Genomic DNA, 22,548 nt, shown 5'->3' with positions numbered 1-22,548 from the left:
CCGGGCAGCGGCAACGCGAGGAAACAGAGTTGACCTCCCGGGTGCCGAGTTTCCGCCAGACCCAACCCTCCACGTGGTCGCCGCAGCACCGGTCTGCCCCGCCCCGCGCCAGCGCCGGGGACCAATCAGAGCCAAGGAGCGTTCCCTCCCTCTTCTCTCGCAGGCGGCCTCCGGGCCAGGAGACTCGGGCGCCCTGCGACCCGGAAATGGTTGTTCTGGAGGAGGCGGGCCTGAGGGGTGGAGCTTGTGACGCCCCTGCCGGGTACTCTGGCGCTAGTTTCGCCAGTCAATTTGGCTTCAGCTTCTGCTGGGAAACTGCAGCCGGGTTTGCAGGAACCGCACATATGTCTTCCGTGTTGTCCTACGAAAGCCTGGTCCACGCCGTGGCGGGAGCCGTGGTGAGGCGGAGTCTTCGTGCCTGGGCCACCGTGGGGTGTGGGGCTTCTCTGGGGCCAGACCAGGCTTTGGCTGGGGGATGGGGATGGCAAGGCGATCGTGTCGTGACTGGGGCGAAGAGGAATGGGGCATAAGCTAAATGTTGCTGGAAGAATTTGGTGTAAAGGCCGACACCCTCTCCGCTCCTGGCTACCGCTCTGTCCTCTTAAAGAGTACCTGGGATGTGTGTGTAGGGGGGGTGGGGATGGGGGAGGGGGGAAGTGTGTGTCCCACACACCCACAAGGACGAAGATACTGTTGTTCTCTTTGCCATCTGAAATTTAAAGGGCAGTCGTCCCCCTGTCTCACCCCACCGGGCGCACAAACTTTGACTGGGCCAGAGGAAAACCTAGGTGTGCAGCTGTGTTGCTTAATCACATTCTTAACTACACAGTCTCTTTTCACACACTAAACTGCAGGTGAGAGGCAGAACCTAGCAGGGATACAAACCTCTGGCCAATATTGTTGGCAGGAGAAGATACCATTTTTTTTTAAGTCAAGAGCAAAGTTGCTCTCTACCACAGGTGTGGTTTACTATGAGGAATGTGCCTGGTTCTTGAGCTTCTGGATGTCTCACTTCCATTTGACACCACTCTTTTGGTTCAGTACCTTCCTCTCTGGTTCTCATCCTGCTTCTCATACTGGCTCTCTGCTTTTCTAAATCCTTCTCTAGCTGTCAGTATGCACCTGAAATCACTGGGACTTCAGAGGCATATAACTGGCTGAATCCTCTCCTCTTCGGTTCAGTTCAGTCGCTCAGTCGTGTCCGACTCTTTGCGACCCCATGAATCGCAGCACGCCAGGCCTCCTGTCCATCACCAACTCCCAGAGTTTACTCAGACTCATGTCCATCAAGTCGGTGATGCCATTTAGCCATCTCATCCTCTGTCGTCCCCTTCTCCTGCCCTCAATCCCTCCCAGCACCAGAGTCTTTTCCAATGAGTCAACTCTTCACATGAGGTGGCCAAAGTATTGGAGTTTCAGCTTCAGCATCAGTCCTTCCAATGAACACCCAGGACTGATCTCCTTTAGAATGGACTGGTTGGATGGCCTTGCAGTCCAGGGGACTCTCAAGCGTCGTCTCCAACACCACAGTTCAAAAGCATCAGAGCTCATGTTCTGTGCAGACTAATGGAGGCTGAGCCCCAACTCTATCCTTGTTAGATAAGTGGCCTAAAAACTTTACTTTCCTAATCTTTAAATGGAGGCATTGACACCTACCTCACAGAGTTGTTATGTGAATTAGATGGCACAGTAGTTGATGGAAGTGCCTGATTTAGGAGTCCTAGTTCACTCAGACCAGAAGAGCCTTTCAGCCAGGGTAAAGGCACTGAAATGGAAGCTTGCTTGATATACCCTAGGATAGGCCTGGAGACCTTTGGAGTGGAGAAACAAAGGCGGGCAAACAGGTTTCAGGAGACCAAATTGTGTGAGAATTTTAACGCTGAGTGTGAAGGGAGCTGGCTAGCTGTTAGAGCAAGTTATTTTGAGCATGCAGCAACTTGCTGACTTACATTTTAAACATGATCACCGTGGCTGCTCCGTTGACAGTAGACTGTAAGGGAACAAGGGTAAAAGCATGGAAACCATCAGCCCGCCAGGATGGTAGCAGTGGAGATGGTGAGAAAAGCTCATTCACCTGGAATATATTTCTGAGATAGAGCTACCAGGGTTTTGATGGTAGATTGGATGTGGGATGTAATAGAATAAGAGCTGGTTGACTCCCAAGTGTTTTGGCCTTGAGCAACTGGAAGGATTATATTTCCATTTACTGAGATGGTGAAGACTATAAAGGAGCAGCTTTTGGGGGAAAGATGAGAATGGTTTTGGGTTTTATTTTTATTTATTTTTACTTCTTGGCCGTGCCACTCAGCATGTGGGACCTTAGTTCCCAGACCAGGAATTGAGCCTGTATGCCCTGCATTGGAAACTCAGAGTCTTAACTGCTGGACCACCAGGGAAATCCCTGGGTTTGGTTTTTGATAGTTAAGTTTGAAATGCCGAAGAGTAGTCATGAGACTAGATGAGCTCATCAAAGAAATGAGTTTTGTGAATGGAGGAGAAAAGTCTCAAAAGGCTTAGCCTGGAAGCATGCCAACATGAAGAGGCTGGGGAAGCGAGAGGACTAGCAGAGACTAAGGAAGGTCTCCATTGGGCAGGAGGTGAACTATTAATAAGAGAATATGGTGTTCTGAGAGTTGCACGCAGGAGGGTATAGACCAACTGGGTCAGATGCTGTCGATGAGTCAAGTAAGATGAGGACTGAGGATTAACCGTTGGATTTATCAATGTGTTTATCAACATGATAAATCCAGTGGTTAACTGAGAAGACTTGTTTTGGTGGATTTGTAGGGTGAATAGTTGCAGTGCATTAAAGAGAGAATGAGAATGGGAAGATGGGAAATGTTTCTTCTCCTTTCTTTTTCTTAATAAATAGCCATTCATTCAACATCTTTATTGAGTGCTTTGTATGTGCCATGCACTGATTTAGGTGCAAGAAATATAGTGGAGAACAAAAGTCTTTTTCTTTACAAAGTTTGCTTTCTAGTGGGGAAGTTAAGACAATAACTGACTAAATCAAAAAACAAATTTTAGGTAGTGTTAAGTTTTATGAGAGAAATAAAAGGGTTAGCAAACTTTTTCTTTAAGGAGGCAACCGGTAAATAATTTAGGCGTATGGTCTCTGGCAAAGCTACTCAACCCTGCCAAGATAGTTTGAAACCAGTCATTGACAATAAGTAAATGGATGGAGGGCTATTCTAATGAAATCTTAGTTTACAAAACCAGTCATTGAATAGACTTGACTCTTGTGCCTAGTTTTCTGAGTTCTGCTGTAGGCAGTAATTGGGGGTAGAGATGATATATCTCATTTTAACCTGCAAAAGCATTTCTATTTTTTTCTGTCTCATTTCCCATTTTTCTCGTGTTAACAGTTCTGCTTGAAATTAAGCACCTGGAATTTTCAGTGGTTTTTCCTTCTCCCATAGGCTATGTTAGATTATCTACTAGATATACTTTTGTAAGAATAATTTCTTTTCCTCTTGCTTCCTGGAACCTGTTAGAATGAGAAATTACATTGTGTTTCGTTGCTTTATTGAATATCAGGCTGAGAGTGGTTCTCCTAACTCTTTGCAAATTTCTGCTTTAAGGATAACTTCACAACATGGACCTGCTTTCTTCTAATTGCTACCAAAGGGAAACCGTTTCACCACAAAATGTCACTATGTTTGATGAGAAAAATAGCATTACTTTTAATGTGTAGTACTGTGGTTTAATTGACTCATGTTTAGTTAAATGCCTTGGCCATACAAAGTTAGGAGTTAGGGGTTAGGAGCACTTGAGTGCCTGAGTGCCTGACTTGAGCAAGGCAGCCTGTATCACAAATGCTGGCAGTTTCCCTCACCAGCTTTTTGTCTTTGATATAAACTGATGTAATTACTTGTTTTTTCTCCCCAAAAGATTGTTAAGTCATTGTCTGAGATGTTGATTTACAGCCTTTTTGAGAGGACATGTTTCATGTTTGCTTAGTCACTTTTTTCCAGGTTCTACACTTTCTCACCTCAAGTGTGGTGTTATGTGCATACACATAACACTTCGAAAGTTAAACAGATTAGTGATTTGGAGTGCTTTATGGAACGCTTTGATATAATTGCAGATAATCTCAAGTATTTGAGAACCAGAATTGTGCTGTTTCAGGAGAATGCTTTAAGGCTAGTTGATGACTGTTGCCTGATACAATTAAATAATTCTCAAAATTTTGAGTATAACTGAATTTATAATTGCATATTTTTGGTTCTCATATTAGCTTCCACAGGTAGACTTTATTTGAAGAAATGCACATTTGTAATTAAAAAGAGATTTTATTAGTCTAGAATTTGAAAAGTGAGATTGGTTGCAGTTGTCTAAGGGGGTTTAGATGTTGAAACAGACATTGGGATTGTAATGATAATAATTAATTGGTAGCTTTCAAGAGATTTCTTTTTCCCTTTTGTTTATATTAAAAAAATTAATTGCATAATTTGTTTTAAAAGAATTGCATTTCATTGAATAAATGCTGATGGTTAAAGAATTCAAGTCTTATAGAAATATGAAAGTTTTCCTTTCTCCTTGCCTTTTACCTGTTATTGTTCTGTGACTCAAAGCTCAGACATAGCCATCCTTAGAACTGTGTAAGAAAGCTTATTCAGAGCACTTTTCACCAGTTGATATCAAAAGAGAAAATTAAGCACAACTATCTGACTCTTGGGCTTACGAGGTAGCACTAGTGGTAAAGAACCTGCCTGCCAATGCAGGAAGCGTAAGAGAAGCAGCTTCAATCCCTGGGTTGGGAAGATCTCCTGGAGGAGGGCATGGCAACCCACTCTAGTATTATTGCCTGGAGAATCCAGTGGACAGAGGAGCCTGATGGGCTACAGTCCATACGGTTGCAGAGAGTCGGACATGACTGAAGCAACAGGCACACAGGCACATCTGACTCTTACATACTTAACATTAAGTGGACTTTTTACCTTGTAGGCTCACTACCTGCCTTTTAGAAATAGAAACCAAGCAGAACTTGTTGATTTTCTGTCCAAAGCCTCTGGATATAAAGGTCAGTGGAAAAGTCCCTGTCCTCAGGAAGCTCTTCTTAGGTGTGTAGTGGTGGTGTATAGTCAAAGCTATGGTTTTCCCAGTAGGCGCGTATGGCTGTGAAAGTTGAACCTTAAAGAAGGCTGAGGGCCGAAGAATCAATGCTTTTGAACTGTGGTGTTGGAGAAGACTCTTGAGAGTCCCTTGGACTGCAAGGAGATCCAACCAGTCCATCCTAAAGGAAATCAGTCCTAAATATTCATTGAAAGGACTAATACTGAAGCTGAAGTGCCAATACTTTGGCCACCTGATGCAAAGAAATGACTCATTAGAGACAACCCTGATGCTGGGAAAGATTGAAGGCAGGAGGAGAAGGGGGTGACAGAGGATGGGATGGCTGGATGGTATCACCGACTCAATGGACATGAGTTTGAGCAAGCTCCGTGAGTTGGTGATAGACAGGGAAGCCTGGCGTGCTGCAGTTCGTGGGGTCGCAAAGAGTCAGACACGACTGAGTGACTGAACTGAACTAAATTGTAGGATTGGGGAAGGTTGTACAGTTCAGTCGCCCAAGGTATCTCATCTACCACCAAGATAAGACCTTGGTGGTACCTAGGAAGAGGTGGTGGGTTGCCTCTGTGAAGGTGATAAGCCCCCAAGGCTGACATAGTACCAAGATTGTGCACAATGGAAAGAGGTAAAGAAAATCAGCCCACCCACAAGAAAAGAGAATGTTGCTGTGTGGTCCAAAACATGAGATATCTACTATATCATGTTATTAAGAAGACTTCAGAAATCATTGGCTTTTAATAAAATACTCTTGTCATATGAGTATTCCACGCTGCTGCTGCTGCTAAGTCGCTTCAGTTGTGTCCGATTCTGTGCGACCCCATAGACAGCAGCCCACCAGGCTCCCCGATCTCTGGGATTCTCCAGGCAAGAACACTAGAGTGGGTTGCCATTTCCTTCTCCAGTGCATGAAAGTGAAAAGTGAAAGTGAAGTCGCTCAGTTGTGTCCGACTCTGTGCGATCCCATAGACGGCAGCCCAACAGGCTCCTCCGTCCATGGGATTTTCCAGGCAAGAGTACTGGAGTGGGTGAGTATTCCATAATTTATGAATATTTTGCATTGTTTCTGACTTTTCACTGTGGTAAATATTTAGTATAAATGTTAATGTGACCTCACACCACTGCATTCATTTAAAAAATACTGCTCTTAAAAAAAAAAAAATACCGCTCTTTCAGAAGGACCTGTAAGAAGGTAGGAGGGTCAACAGTGTGAAAGACTACAAAGCTGAGTTAAATAAAAATGAAAAACAGTCAGGAGACTAAGCCATTTGGAAGTCAGTGTTGGCCTGTGGGATTATTTGGTTACGATTTGGAGTAAGACACACCTATCCGTGTCATCTTGGGTCATTCATGGTTTCTTTTTGAACTTGAGTTTTCTGAGCTATAAAATGGAAACTTTGCTTACTGGGTCCTCCCGAGAAGTCAGTGTGGTAACCCTTGTGGAGTACCTACCTCAATACCTGTGATAGTGTGGTAAACCCATAATCATTCGTTTCTTTATCAGATGTATTCTTGAAAATGCAGCATTTGTCCGATTTTAGAAATTCACTGGAATTGAAATTTTCTCTCATCTTATGTGGTCAGCTCTGTCCATTCACTTGTGACAGATGATCTCACCTTTTGCTCTAGATAAAATAGCAGCTACTTGGGATGAGCTTTCTAACGTTTCCATTTTTTCTAATTACAGAATCAGCTACAGTTGTCCTCCGTATTTCCTCCATTGTGCTGATCTCAGGAAAGACGGATGTGGCTGGACTCTGCTACCTTTGATCTTGATCCTCCCCTCTTACATTACCCACAGTTATCTTTTGGGACTTTGCTCCATTCATTTTTCCTTCTTTCCTGTAACTTTAACCTTTTCCCAGTGTTTTTCCCTTCAGCTCTGTCCTGTAATGTAACCACACTGAGCTGGTTTAGAAACTGCCCTCTTAGGTGCTGCTTATTCTCCTTCCTTTGATGCTAAGTTTATTTAATGACTAGTCTGTTCTCACTGCCTTCCCTCCTCATCCTACTCTGATCACTGGACCCGCTCTCCCACAGGCCAACACTGACTTCCAAATGGCTTAGTCTCCTGAGTGTTTTTCGTTTTTATTTAACTCAGCTTTGTAGTCTTTCACACTGTTGACCCTCCTACGTTCTTAAAGGTCCTTCTAAAAGAGCAGTATTTTTAAAATGAATTTACTGAATAACAATTGCTCTTTTGGAAGGAATGTAAGTAACCATTGCTAATTTTAGGGCCCTGATTAATATTGAGCCCTACTGCTAAAAAATGCTATAAAAAGTACATACAGAGAGCAGCATTTCTTGAGTGCCAGCTGTGTGCCTAGTATGATATTGGGTCTTTCCATAAGTTAATGCTTAACCTCTTACAGCAGCCCCCACAGTTTTTATTGGTCCTTAGATTATAAATGAGGAAATCGAGGCAAGGAGATTTGAAGTAATTTATGTGTGTACTCTAGCTGGCACTTGAACCTCAGTTTATTTTATTCCAAAGCCCATGCTCCTTCTGACACTCAGGTATGTTTAAGCCTTCTGTTTACCTTGTATATTTGTGTACGGGTATGAGGGTTAGCTTGATTGTTGTATCATGGGAAAGACTTATATTAACTCTGGTTAGGTGAAGAACATTTTTTAATATGAAAGCCAAAGTGGCTTTCATCTTTGGAATTTCATTAGATCGAGATCTACCACTGACGGTGTATTTTAGTTGTTTTTCTTTTTAAAATAATCCGTCTGTCCAGTAATGCCGTGTACCGTATTAGAAAATGCTGTACACTGGTTTCAGGATGCTCCTCTGACTCAACCACCATTTCTGGAGTCCTCTGGAAATTTGCTTTGGAACTAGCATTGCATTTGGCGGGGCGGGGGATTGTTTTTCATCCTTCGGGAGAGAATTAGCACTTTGGAAATGGTTGAATTTGGTTGGTCGGCCAACCCAGGCATCACTGTTCGTGCTGAAGGGGCATGACACTCTGCTTCTGTGTTTGTGTGTGTCCCTGTCTTGGTATTTCCAGAAGATTGTACGTGCTTAGGAAACGAAGCCTTGACCAAGCTTACGCCACTCTTTCCTTCTGACTATGTGGTGTTAAGTACCTCATTTCAACTCCATGTGTGTTTGTTGTCAGCCAAATTAAAAGCTAGACTGGATATTTATTGACCTTTTACGGGAGAGACATAGCCCAGAAAATGAATAAACTATCTGTTTTGGGCATATAACCTGAAACGTAGATATTGATACACTATTAAGGAAGCCAGGTGCTGATGATGGGATCGTTCACAATAGAGAGAACCAGAAATGCCCAAGAACTTAGGCAAAAAGTGATCTGTATGACTTTGTTTGCCATTTTTATCTCTGGCTGTGATTTATCTCCTGTCTGCAGTATGGTATTGCCAACTGCCTGAAGATTTTGTTTTCTGTTTAGTCATTAATTAATTACTTAAAAGTTCCTGTCCATAGTCTTAATAAGGAAGATAAACTCAGTTAACAACTAGATACAGTACAGCGCTGCTGCTGCCGCCAAGTTGCTTCAGTTGTATCCGACTCTGTGCGACTCCATAGACGGCAGCCCACCAGGCTCCCCCGTCAGTGACTGGGATATATGGTAACTCCCCTTCGTATGAATCTTCAACTTGTGAGCTTTCAGACATGCAGATATGTGTCCCATCACTGTCAGGTGTGAGTGAAGTTGCAGCTTGCCCTCCGTCTCCTGTTGCTGAGGATCCTTCAGCTCTGCATCTCCCCCCCGCCCTCCCCTAGTCAGTAACCCTTCCTGCCTGTTCTCTCGGTGCCAGACCCTGGATGCCAGCAGTCCAGCTGCACTACTGTGCCTTTCAAGGTCCTGTACTACAAGATTAAAAACGTTTTCTTTATTGTTTGTTTTTATGTATATTTGTGTGACCAGTATTATAAACCTATTATAGTACAGTACTATAGAGCCGATTGTGTTAGTTGGGTGCCTAGGCTAACTTTGTTGAACTTATGAACAAATTGGACTTAAGAACTCACTCTTGGAACAGAACTCATTCGTATGTAGTGGATTTACTGTAGTAGAATTTTGTACACAGGATATATAATACTGCTTGAACTCAAGTGAGCGCGTACTTAATTTTTCATCATCTGAAATTCACTGTGCCCAAGATTGAACTAGTAATTTCTTAAAACTATATCATTTTCATTTTCTATTTTTCTATTTCCTGTCAATTATTTTCCTCTTTTCATTTACCTATTTCTGTCAATGGTATCTTCATTTCTCTGCCTCTCCCATCTCTCTTGCGATCCACATCCAATAAATGAGCAGATACTATTGATTCTTTTATAGTTCTCCTGGCAGACATTCCTTCTCTGTTTTCCTAGCCACCACTCAAAGTGATTCAAGGCCTTATTATTTTAAATCAGATGTATTGATACTTTGCTAAAGCAGTGTTTGTATTTGTGCTCTGATCTTTCTGATTGAAACTCTTGAGGCTGTGTGGATGCCCCCTTATAATGCCTCTGGTGTGTCTTTTAATCAGATACTTGTGTACAAAGAGCCTAACTTCAGATTCTGGGTTTTTTCCTCCCTGATTTTGTCATTGTCCTCATTTTCATATTCGGGATAAAGTGGTAGTTATTTTATGTTTGTTCTGATTTACTTTTGCTTGGTATTTGTTATTGTACAAAATTTTATAAATTTTTTGGAGCAGGGGGATTAAGTTAAGAATAAATTTCTAGTTCACTTGTTAAATATCCAAGGAACATAGAAGAGAGGTGATAGATGCTAAGGGGTAATAGATTCAAAATGTGAATATATATGTTTGGGATTAAGCACATTATTGAATGATCTGTAGGTTAAAGAAGAAATCAAATGGAAATAAAAAAGCATTTAAAACTAAGTGATAGGGAATTTCTGGTGGTCCAGTGGTTAAGACTCTGTGCTTTCACTGCGGAGGGAATAGGTTCAATCCCTGGTTGAGGAACAGATCCCACAAGCTGTGAGGTGCAACCACAAAAAAAAAAAAAAAGACTGACTAGAATTACTTAGTGCAGACTTCACATTTTAAAAAAAACAACCAATAGCACAGATGGTGCATACTAAAACTTGTAGCTACGCTAAAAACAAGTCATTGAAAAAAATCCCTAAGTAAGTGGGAAGACATCCTCTGAATAAGTGGGTTGGAAAACATTATTGTTAAGGTGGCAGTACTTCCTAAGAGGATCTACCAGATTTGGCATACTCCGTATCAAAATTCCAATTTGCTTTTTTGCAGAAATTGACAAGATGACCCTAAAGTTTATATGAAAACTCAAGGGATCCAGAGTAGCCAAAATAATCTTGGGGAAGAAAAATTTAGAGGACTCTTAGAATCCTGATTTCAAACTTAGTACAGAGCTACAGTAATCAAGAGACTGATATTGGCATAAGGATAGACAGACAGATCAACAGAGCAGCACTGAGAATCCAAAAAAATAAACCTCCAAATTTGTTTTTAGTTGACTTTTGGCAAGGACACCAAGGAATGTCAATGGGGAAAGAACAGTCTCTCCAATAAGTTGTGCAGGGACGGTGGGACATCCACATGCAACACAATGAAGCTGGACCCCTGCTTCACACCACACAAAAATTAACAAAATGATCCTCAGACCTAAATGTATCAACTCAAACTACAAAACTGTTAGATGAAGACATTGACATAAATCTTCATGACCTTGGATTAGGCAGTGGTTTCTTAGATATAACACCAAAAGCACAAGTAATAAATATATACACTGGATTTGATCTGAATTAAGACTGTGCTTCAAATACTATTAAGAAAGAAAAAACAACAGAATGGAGAACATATTTGCAAGTCTGATTTGCAATATCTGATAAAGTGTCTAGCCTCCAGAATATGTAAAGAATGTTAGCAGCTCATTAATAGAAAGGCAAATAGCCTAATTAAAAAATGCACAAATGGGACTTCCCTGGTGGTCCAGTGGTTAAGACTATGCCTTGCAATGCAGGGGACACGGGTTTGATCCCTGGTCTGGGAAGATCCCACAAACTGAGGAGCAGCTAAGCCCGTGTGCCTAGAGTCCTTGCTCTGCAACAAGAGAAGCGACCCCAATGAGAAGCCCAGACTCATCACTAGAGAAAGGCTATATGCAGCAACAAAGACCCACCATAGTTGAAAAGTAAAAATTAATAACTTCAAAAAAGTGCACAAAGGATTTGAATAGACATTTCTCCTGTGAAGATATACAAGTAGCCAATAAATAACGTGAAATGCAAGTTATCAAAGAGATGCAAATCAAAACCACAGTGAGATACTATTTCACACCCACTAGGATAGCTACAGTTAAAAGCACAGGTAATGACAAGTGTTGCAAGGGTATGGAGAAACTTGAAACCTCATGCTTTGTTGTTGGGAATATAAAATTGTGTTGTCACTGTGGAAAACTACTAGTTCCTCAAAATGTCAAACATAATTACCATATGACCCAGCAGTTCCACTACTAGACAATTGAAGACACATCCATGTAAAACTTTGTATACAAATGTTCGTAGCGGCATTATTCATAAAGCCAAAAAGTGGAAATAACCCAAATTACCAACTGATGAAAGGATTTCATCAGCAGAAGGTGATTTATCCATATAATAGAATATTTTGCAACCACAATGGAGAATGAAGTTCTGATTCTGTAATATGGAGGAACCTCGAAAGAAGCCAATTAAAAAATCATGTGTTATTTGGTTCTATTTACATGAAATGTATAGAATAGGCAAAGGAGAGACAGAAAATAGATTAGTGGTAGCCAGCGTGTGAGAGGAAGAGAAAATGAAGAGTGACTGCTAATGGGAATGGGTTTTCTTTTAAGGTGATAAAAATGTTCTGGAGTTAGCTAGTGGTGAAGTTGTACAACTTTGTGAATATCTGAAAAAACCACTGAGTTGTAAAGAAAAGCTGTCAGACACAGCTAAAATACCTAGAGGGAAAGGAGTAACTTTTGAAATCAAGGTTGGAAGAGAAGAAAGACCTGAAACCAATGAGCTAAGCATCCATCTCAAGATATTAGATAAGGATATGAGTTCTCAAAGGAAAAGGGAGATAATAAAGAGAAGAATCAGTAAAATAGAAAATAGAAACACAAAATGTTCTGCCATGTGGTATGTTTTCAGTTATTTGTTGAGAATGGAAATTTGGTTACGAAAATAAAACAGTATATGATCACATATTGGTAAAATAATGATTTCACCCACCCCTAACAAAGATCTGTTAAGCCATGGTACAATCATTATTGTCTTAAAGGTGAAGAAAGATGCTCTATTCCAGTAAGTTCCAAATCTACATTTCTGTCCCAGAGTCTCAGGAGCTCCAGATGGATCTGGCTGCCTGCTGGATATCTTCATGTAGAAGTCTTTGAGGCACTTAAAAGTCAGGATTCCATGGTAGCTCAGCTGGTAAAGGTGCCTGCAATGCAGGAGACCCTGGTTCAATTCCTGGGTCTGAAAGATTGGGCTTCCTTGGTGGCTCAGATGATAAGAGTCTACCTGTAGTGCATGAAACTTGGCATCGATTCCTGGGTCGGGAAGATCCCTTGGAGAAGGAAATGGCAACCCACTGCAGTATTCTTGCCAGGAAAATTCCATGGATGGAGAACCCTGGCAGGCTACAGTCCATGGGGTCTCAAAGAGTCAGATATGACTGAGTGACTTCACTCTTAATGCAAAAGCCAAACTCAATATGCTTTTCCCGAAGTTGCTCCTCCTGCAGTATTTACCATCTTAGTTCATGACTACATGCTCACTGTTGTTTTTTTTTAAGCCAGAAACCCGGGGGTTGCCCTTGAAATTCCACTTTCTCTCCCCACATCTGTCCAGTTGGTCACTAGAATAGTCCTTAATATACTCAGCAGAAGCCTTTGACTTGACCTCTACTTACCCCCAGACTTTTGTTCCCTTCTTAGTTGTGCTGTCTGTATTCTGACGATAATAGCCTTTGAATTTCCAGGATGTTCAGGTCACTTCCAGACTTGCACTTGGTTTTCCTTTCAGCATTCTATTAGATGTTTTTCTCATCTAGTATCTCTGTTACTTAAAAAAAAAAAACAAAAACCAACCAAACCCAAGCCTCTAATAAATGATTCCCCTAAGGTATTAATTATAGGCTATATTTATTTTTCCTAGAATTACTTGCCTTTTGTAGAGTTTCGTGGAAAGGATAGTGTCCAACCCAAAAGTTTGTGATGTTTTCAATTTCTTACATTACACGGCTATATCATCAGCTGAAAAGGATATTAGAAGTGATATGTTAAAAATTAAGTTTGTTAATAATGTACTATTTTTCATATTTAATGGCATGTTTATAACAAGTTCTCAAGACTATCTGGTCTCATAATTTCTTTATACTCTTAAGAATTATTGCAGACTCTGAAGAGGTTTTACTTATTTGGTAATAACTTTCAATATTTATTATTCTAGAAATTAAAGCTGGGAAATCATAAAGATACTTATCTGCTAAAAATATTAACCCTGTTACATGTTAACATACATAGCATTTTTTAAACTGTATTTTTCCCCCATTAGTAAGAGGAGTGGCATTGTTTTGTATTTTTGCAAATCTCTCTAATACTTAGTAGAAGATAACTGGATCCTTTTATCTGCTTCTGCATTCAGTCTGTTACAATATTATACATCACAGAGCCTCTGGAAAGCTTCACTACACACTGTGAGAAAATGAGAATTTTAAAAAGGCAAAAAAAAAAAAAGGAATTATGCAGTAGTAGTTTATGAAAACAGCTTTGATCCTGCAGACCCCTGGACAGGGTTAGGGGACTCTCAAGGATCCCCCAGCCCGTTGCTTTGAGAATCTCTACACTGTCTTACTCTCTTGTATTCTGATGTCTTTTTTTTTTTTTAATTTCCTTCTCCTCATTTCAAAACTAAAGCCAACACATGCTTATTGTTTAAAAATAATAACATCCCAAAGGAGGTGTTAATCCCTCTCCCTATGAAATTCCTGTTAAGAATTTCCCAATTGTGTGTGGGGGTTAGTATTGTGTATACATGTACACTTTTACAAGTAGAAGAGAAAAATGCAAAGTTGCTTATGTCTTGATTGGAAAAAAGATTGAGAACTGAGGTAGAACAGTGAACAGTAGAGCCTGGAGTTCAAGAGACCTGGGTTCTGGCTGCCTCCGCCCCACTGGCTTTCAGCAGACTTCTTAGTGATGCTGTGATCCCCGTTGTGGCTCAGTGGTAAAGAATCTGCCCACAGTGCGGGAGACTTGGGTTCAATCCCTGTGTCAGGAAGATCCCCTGGAGAAGGGAATGGCAACCTGCTCCAGTATTTTTCCCTGGAGAATCCCATGGACAGAGGAGCCTGGCCGTCTACAGTCCATAGAGTCGCAAAAGAGTCGGACATGACTTAGCAACTAAACAGCAACTTATCAACCCTGGCCAGGCTCCGTGGTGTGCAGGGAAAGGGTCTGCAGGGCTAGGGGGCCTGTAAGGGCTTTTCCACCTCCAGGTGCCAACGTGGTGGAGAAATTAATTTGTTTTCCCAGCACGAAATGGTTAAATGCCAGAAGGGGATGGTAGAGTGTTGTGACTCAGAATGTTTGTTTTTGGTGAGTTAGAAGAAGGTTGTTTCTCGGAAAGAGAGCCTTTTAAATTGTAATTGTTGTCAACAGTAGAACTCCCACTCAGATGGTTAGAATTCTGTGGGACTCAGTAATGGATTGATTTATATGCCTCTCCAGCACAACAGTATTGTACCTTGTGTAGTTATCTTCTCAGTATCTTGTGCTGTCCAATTTTACAAAAGTGAGAAGACAGTCCTAGAGGAAAAAACAACACTGAGTATTTATGAAAAGCGGAATTTAATTCAAATTTCTGAAAAAATTATAAGACTGTAGCTTAACATGAGACTTTCATGTATAGAATTATGAAAACAGTCGTCTGTGTGTTTACTTGGTGAGGAGACAAATACAGCAAGTCCCCAAAGTACCGAGTAGCTATGTTCTCAATTTACCTTTATCATTTGCAATATACTTTCTCATAGATACGAAGTTTATTTGTAGCTGGATACAGCTGTACTTTTGTTATTAATCACAGGCTACCAGATCGAATGGTGTAGAACAATCAAGCAGGTCAGAAGTCAGATACACAGCCCACGAGCTAGAATTAAAATGTCAATGTGTTCCTTTCTGGAGGCCTGAGGAGAAAATCCATTTCTTTGCTCTTTTTGGCTTCTAGACGCTGCCCACATTTCTTGGCTAGTGGCCCCTTTGTCTGTCTTTTAAAAAAAATAATGGAATGCTTCACAAATTTGTGTGTCATCCATGCGCAGGGGCCATGCTAATCTCTGTATCATTCCAATTTTAGTATATGTGCTGCCAAAGCAAGCACGCTTTGTGCATCTTAAAGCCAGCAATAATAGGCTGAGTCCTCTTGCCTCACTCCCACCTACTCTTCCACTTTTAAAGACCTTTGTTGGGCCCGCTCAGATAATCCAGAATCATCTCTCGATTTTAAGGTCAGCTGATTGGCAAAGTGACCTGCCATGTAATGTAATGTATTCACAGGTAACTGGGGGTTGGAATCTTTCAGGGGGCTGCTATTCTGCCTACTCTGTCTACCTTCTGTGCATTTTGGTTTGTGGTTTCTTCTTTCAAAACAGCCTCACTCTGTCATCCTTTTAATTTCTAATCCACCAATTAGATTCCTTTTTGTTTTTCTACAAAGCACTTTTATATTAATATTATAAATCTTCTCTCTCAGTATTAGTGATTGGAATGCAGAGGGGGCAGAGATGGCTTTTCAGTTTACCATCTGGATCCAGTCTTTCCAGTACTAATATATTTTTTAAATGTTTTTTAATTTTATAGATCTGAGTTTTTTATGCTAGTGCTTGAGGAGGTAATAGACCTTTGAGCTCTTTGGACTGACTGTTCTCTCTCTCTTTTTTTTTTTTTTTTGAGAAGGGAGGAAAATCAGTGTTTAATAGTTTTTTTTTTTCCCATTTATTTATTTTCCTATATTTTACTTTACAATACTGTATTGGTTTTGCCATACATTGACATGAATCCGCCACGGGTGTACTTGAGTTCCCAATCCTGAATCCTCCTCCCACCTCTCTCCCCATATCATCTCTCTGGGTCCTCCCAGTGCACCAGCCCCAAGCATCCTATATCCTGTATAGAACAGACTTTTGACTGTTCTCTTTATCTTGGTACAAGATGTACTTTAAGATTTCAAGATTGGACGAGGCCATGGCAGTCCACTTCAGTATTCTTGGCTGGAGAATCCCATGGACAGAGGTGCCTGGTGGGCTACAGTCCATAGGGTCGCAAAGAGTTGGACGTGACTAAAGCGACTTAGCACACACACAGGGCAGGGTCTTCTAAGTTAGCAAACCTCAGGTGTCTATTTAAAGCTGACAGGGAAGAGGGATGGAGGTGATCCAATTGTTTGAGGAAGTAGTTTCCAGGCAGGACTTTTCTGTCTGGAGCTGCCCTGTCTATGCAATACCCTGCATAGATGAGCTATTGCAGCATGATAGGAAGTAAACTAACCTTGATAAGTGTTCAGTAACCAGCTTTCCAGCCCCCGTTTCTTGGAAATTGCTTGTAAGGTGAGCAAGGATGCCAGGAGAATAGATTTGTAGACTGTACACCTTTACAGATACAGAGTTACTTAAAACATTAAATATTATCTAGTTCTTATTAGGAAAGATCATTTGATGTGGGAGCCATCAGAATAGCATAAATAGCTGAGTTCAGTTCAGTCGCTGAGTCATGTCTGACTCTTTGCGACCCATGAATCGCAGCATGCCAGGCCTTCCTGTCCATCACCAACTCCCGGAGTTCACCCAAACTCATGTCCATCAAGTCGGTGACGCCATCCAGCCATCTCATCCTCTGTCGTCCCCTTCTCCTCCTGCCCCCAATCCCTCCCAGCATCAGAGATAGCTGAAAGTAGATTGAATTTAATAAATGTTTAAGAATCGATGATATTCAGAGATAAATAGATGTTCTCACAATCCGGTGGAAGAATAAGATTTCATGCAGCCTGAGTGCTCTGAGACATAAACAAGTGCTGTGGGAACACAGAGGACCTGATGGCTGGGGGAAATAACATTGAATCTGAGTTTCTAAGAGTAACTAATAGGACAATACAGTGTTCTCCCTTGTCAGACAGGCTCATCTATAAATAGGTAAGAGACTTAGCACATTTTTGTTCTTATCTTTAAAGTTGACTTAGTTTCGCATTGTTGTCAGGATAAAAATATTCTGTGTTACCGTTATTAGATCAGTAGCCTAAAACTTGATCTTATGCCTGAGAATATACACCAGAGGGGTCTGCATCTGGGTTGATATCCATAAACTCACCTGGGGATTTCATCCATATGATTTTATCCCTAACTGTATGCTTCTGATTTTTGTCTGTCTTAGGGCTTCATGAATGAAAAGACTAGTTGTTGGCTTCTTATTTTCCCCCACTGATAATTTTTGTCATTGGATTCTCTTGGATAAATTATTTATAGAATTTTTAGCAAAGATATTTCCCCTCTTTTATTTAAAACACAAGCAGACAGAGCTATTTCAAAGAACAATATGATCCTTAACTCTCTTTTACTTTGTGGTGAATATATTATTAAGCACAGAGTATAGAAATACGTATCTGATTACTAGATTTTTTGGTTTCTTGGGTTATCAGAGGATAGCATAGGAGCGGTAACTGACCAATAAAAGGTTAAAAATCCATTTACCTGCTATCTTTGATATGTGTCCAAGGTTGTAAATCCCTAAGTTTGTCATTTCCAGGGACCCACTACCTTTTTTCTTTCAATATCAGGAAGAGATTTCTTCTGTCTGTTCAAGTATGTAACTAAATGTAACTGACAGAAGTTTGAACAATAATGATCCCAGTGGATTAAAATAATCTGTATATTTGTTCTCTGAAAATTTGATTTGACCTGTTGATACCAACGAACTTAAGTTCATTTAAAAGTTGTGGCTCATTATTTTTGTGATACCATAATGGCTAAAGGCTTTTCAAACTTTTCAGGGAAGCATGACAGCAATGACAGTGTTTTTTCCCTTGGATACAGCTCGACTTCGTCTGCAAGGTGAGTATCTGATTGTCATCATATTCCTGTTCATTTGATGTCAGGAGGCAGACTTATTTCTCTACTAAATTCTAAAGTAACATAAGGATATTCTGTTTCATTAGTATCTGCTGTTGTCCCTTTTCACTGACTTTAAGGACTGGTCATCACTGCTATTTCCTAATTAACAGAGAGGTGTTTGTGAATGAGTCATAGCCTCAGCCATTTTTTAGTCTGAGAGACCTGAGTGGGTTTGCATTAGTCATTTTGAATCATTATAGTTCGTTCTGATAAACAGTATGACTTTTGAAAGGCAGAATGTAGAGTGTTGTTTTGTTTTTTGTTTTTTTTATTAGGAGTAGATTTTCTGTAAAGAGAGCAGAGAATAGGAAACATGGTCCCACATACCATTATCATTGCTCATCTAGGCATGGAGTTCTAGGCGCATCCCCCCCCCCCCCCCATTTCACTTTATATTTATAAATTCTACTTGTTTTTTCCTCAGTATTTTTCAACTTGAAATTATAAACCTATGCCCAAACTTACATTAAGAGAGAAGAGTAAGATTAGCTTTGAATAAACTAATTGCTGTGTTAAGACCCTTCATGACTACTGTTTAATTAATTTTAGAGATTTGGGGCAGGTAGTACTTTTTCATGACTCGAAATCTAAAATACATAAAAAGATGGATAGTACAGTGAAAAAAATCTCACTCTAGTCTGCCTCCTTTTCTCTCCGCTATAGATAATATCTTTTATTAGTCTCTCAAATAGCCCTGAGAATCTTTATAGACTAACAAGCAAATGATATATATTCTCAATTTTCTCTTTCTTACTCAAAAAGCTTACTTTTCATACTGTTCCATATCGTGCATTGTTTGGATGCCTTCCAAGTCAGCTTGCTGGGGGCTTGTCGACCCTTTCTTCTGGCTGTAGAGTGGCCCATGGCGTGGCTGCAGCATAACCTGTGTGCCCCTGCACTAGTAGAGATTCTTGGATTACGTCTCCTCTTTTGTCGAATCGGCTTGTTCACATGTCATTCTGTTTCTGTAAGTTCGGTGGGATCAATCCCCAGAAGTGGGGTTGTCGGATCAGAGTGTGAAGATTTGCAATTTTGATGGTTATTGTCAGAGGCCTTGTACAGCGTTTCCTAATTTGTCATCTCATGAGCCATGCAGGTACCAATTTTCTTAAGTAATTGGTTCATTTTCCCATTTTTAGATTTTCAGAATACTGTCAGATATGAGTAAGAAATTTGAAATTGATTAAAGTAGGTTTTGTTTTCATTGAGAATGCAAAGAAAAGTAGAGCTCTCCTTTTGAGACCTTTTTTTTTTTTTTTTTAAGATTAGGAAACAGAGCCCAAGTCTAATATTTTAGAAGCTTGAGTTTTAATCCTGGCTCTGCTGCCAACCACATATGTCCTTGACAGTGTTGTGTCTGTAACCTCTTCTCTAAAAGGGAAATGATAATATATTTTCTCTCTACTTTATAAGATATTAAGAAAAAAATGAGAATATATAACTTTGAAAAAAAAAACAACAGAAGAGCCCTATGAAATACAAAAAAAATAAATTTCTCCTGTTACATCTTTCACTTTGGAAATCAGGTATTGAATTAAAATGTTTTATGGTTCATGAATAACAGTTAAAACCCAGGGAATCAGCAGTTGAGAATTTAGCCCATGGGAACACAGGAGAATCACTGAATTCTGAGGCAAACCAGGGAGCCCAGAGATTGAAAGATTGCTCAGGCGAGGCAGTGGCCTTTCAGTGAAACTTGTTGGTGCTGAAGATAACAATTCTCAAAGGACTTATCTTGAAACTCTTTGATCTTGTAGTTGACGAGAAAAGAAAGTCCAAAACAACACACATGGTGCTCCTGGAGATCATTAAAGAAGAAGGCCTGTGAGTACCACCGTCTCGTTCATCTTTGTCAGATGGAGCAGCTCACTGGGAGATTCCCGGGCGTCTGTCGTGTCTCTGCTCACTCTGTATTCATTTCTCATAGCCTTGTTGTGTTGTGAATTTGTAATTGCCTGACTTTTAACTGCACAGTTATTTCCACTGCCTTAAAGTTCTGTGGTTGGCCATTATAATTCTTGATCACAGAGACTTCACATGAAACCTGTGCTTTGTTTTATGTACAGTAAGTTGAAGGAGGTGATAGCTGTTTGATTCATTCCTATCAGATACACTCAGACCTCTGTACCTTTTAAAAAGCTTTTAATTTGGAAATAATTTCAAACTTACAGAAAGCTGCAAAGCTAAAATAGTGTTAATACAAAAAATACCAGTATGTACTTTACCCAGATTGGCCTGTTGTTGACACTTTCTTTCCTATTTGTTTTTTCCATTTCTGCTCATGCTTTCTCCTTCCCTCTCCACCCGCCCCATCCTTCTTCCTTTACTACACAGACACACAACGCACACAAGTTTTTTTCAGAATTATTTGTAAGTAAGTTATATACCATACATCAAACCCCTTACCCCTGTGACTGACATTTTCAGAGTGTGGACCTTCTCCCCTTATTTTTCCTTAAATAAAATGTTTCTCATTTTAAGTTTGCCTCATGTTTCTTCCTGATTAGCCTGAATCTATGCATTCTTGCGGAGAAGGCAATGGCAGCCCACTCCAGTACTCTCGCCTGGAAAATCCCATGGACGGAGGAGCCTGATGGGCTGCAGTCCATGGGGTCGCTAAGAGTCGGACACGACTGAGCGACTTCACTTTCACTTTTCATTGTCATGCATTGGAGAAGGAAATGGCAACCAACTCCAGTGTTCTTGCCTTGGAGAATCCTACGGACGGCAGAGCCTCATGGGCTGCCATCTGTGGGGTCGCACAGAGTCGGACACGACTGAAGCGACGCAGCAGCAGCAGCAGCTTGCATTCTCGGGCAGAATAATATGTAGGTGAAATTGTGTTCTTCTTGGGATGTCCCATCTAGAGTCACATATTGTCCACTTGCCCTTTACTGGTTAATTACAATTTCTTAGATTTGAGTTAACCACTGAATAATTTTATTTTTCCTTTCTTGCAACTGTAAGCAGTCTATGAGGAAATACTTGATTTATAGAGACTCAGAAACGCAGTGATTTCCAGTTGATTCCTTAGTTATTTTGGTGGTCACATTGTCCCAGCTGTGGCCAGTGTGAGCCCCTGCAGTCTGGTTCCCGTGCCCTCATGTCTCGATCACTTTTTTTGGATGCCCTCATCACTTCTGTTCTGTATTTACTTAATTTTAAATGTTCTTGCCCTGTAATAAAGTGAATGATGCTATATTAACTAACAGTCATGAGGAAATTGTCTCTAATTTTATATAGTAATTTCTAAAGGAAATCAAGGGAGGGAATCAGTAAATCAGTCATTGAAAGTATGTTGTTTCCTGGTATCATTAATGCTAGAGAAGATTTCTTGGGCATCCTCAGAAGGGATATGTGTACAGTTTGGGGTACATTTTGATATAGGAATGAACTTTGAGAATATGTGAATGACAATCAGCCTTTTCTAGGACTTTCTTTTCTAGAGGCTTCTGTCCCACATCTTTACTTTGCTTATTGTGTTCTTCTCCTAGCCTGGCACCATATCGAGGGTGGTTTCCAGTTATCTCCAGTCTCTGCTGCTCCAATTTTGTATATTTCTACACTTTTAATAGCCTCAAAGCAGTCTGGGTCAAAGGTCAACATTCTACTACTGGAAAAGATCTGGTAGTTGGATTTGTTGCAGGTAACTTAAGTTTTCTGAATATAAGGTGTTTTTATATTTTATTGTTTATATTGTATTCATATACCCTCTATGAGATTATTTTAACACACAGTAATACTACGAAGAATGTAATTAGTTTTCTAACTTGACTCTGTGTGTGTGTATAGTAAAAATGCATAACATAAGATTTACCATCTTAACATTTTTTAAGTGTACATTTCAGTAGTAGGTTTATTCACATTATTGTGAAACAGATCTCTATAACATTTTCATCTTAGAAATAAGAAGCTCTATACCCATTAAACAGCAATTCCCCTTTCCACCCTCCCCCCCAGCCCCTGGTAACCCCTATTCTGCTTTCTGTTTGTATGAATTTGACTACTTTCTATGCCTCGTGTAAGTGGAATCGTACAGTATTTGTCTCTTTTTTTGACTATTTCACTTGGAATAATGTATCCTCAAGGTTCATTGATGCTGTAGGATGTGACAGGATTTCTTGTTTGGTAAGGGTGAATGGTATTCTGTTGTATGTATATACCGCATTCTGTTTATCCATTCACCCACTGATGGACATTGGGGTTGTTCCCACCTCCTGAAAACTGTGAACAGTTGCTGCTCTGAGCGTGGGTTGTATGAATCTCTCTGAGTCCCTGCTTTCAGTTCTTCGGATATGTTCCAAGAAGTGAGATTCCTGGATTATA

At 40.5% G+C, this 22,548-nt stretch overlaps 1 protein-coding gene and 1 non-coding gene across 5 annotated transcripts in view; one reads left to right on the top strand and one right to left on the bottom strand.

Annotated features, from left to right (window-relative positions):
- Positions 1–206: 206 nt before the first annotated feature.
- SLC25A17 (solute carrier family 25 member 17) overlaps positions 207–22,548 on the top strand; it is a 40,739-nt gene continuing 18,397 nt past the window's right edge. Inside the window, exons 1-4 of one of the 4 annotated variants that reach the window (XM_052640227.1) lie at positions 207–398; positions 18,102–18,162; positions 19,980–20,046; positions 21,717–21,868. In XM_052640227.1, coding sequence (XP_052496187.1) covers positions 207–398; positions 18,102–18,162; positions 19,980–20,046; positions 21,717–21,868 — 472 coding nt within the window. Of the gene's footprint in view, positions 399–18,101; positions 18,163–19,088; positions 19,190–19,245; positions 19,319–19,979; positions 20,047–21,716; positions 21,869–22,548 lie in introns of those variants that run through there. The other 3 variants (XM_052640229.1, XM_052640228.1, XM_052640230.1) reach the window with 3 other exon arrangements.
- Positions 15,337–15,440, bottom strand: LOC128049086 (U6 spliceosomal RNA). The gene has a single exon (XR_008199458.1). It is a non-coding gene; the product is annotated as a U6 spliceosomal RNA (small nuclear RNA).

This window comes from Budorcas taxicolor, chromosome 5 (assembly GCF_023091745.1).
Source record: "Budorcas taxicolor isolate Tak-1 chromosome 5, Takin1.1, whole genome shotgun sequence".
Taxonomy (NCBI): domain Eukaryota; kingdom Metazoa; phylum Chordata; class Mammalia; order Artiodactyla; family Bovidae; genus Budorcas; species Budorcas taxicolor.
This window is presented reverse-complemented; position numbering and strand designations above follow the sequence as displayed.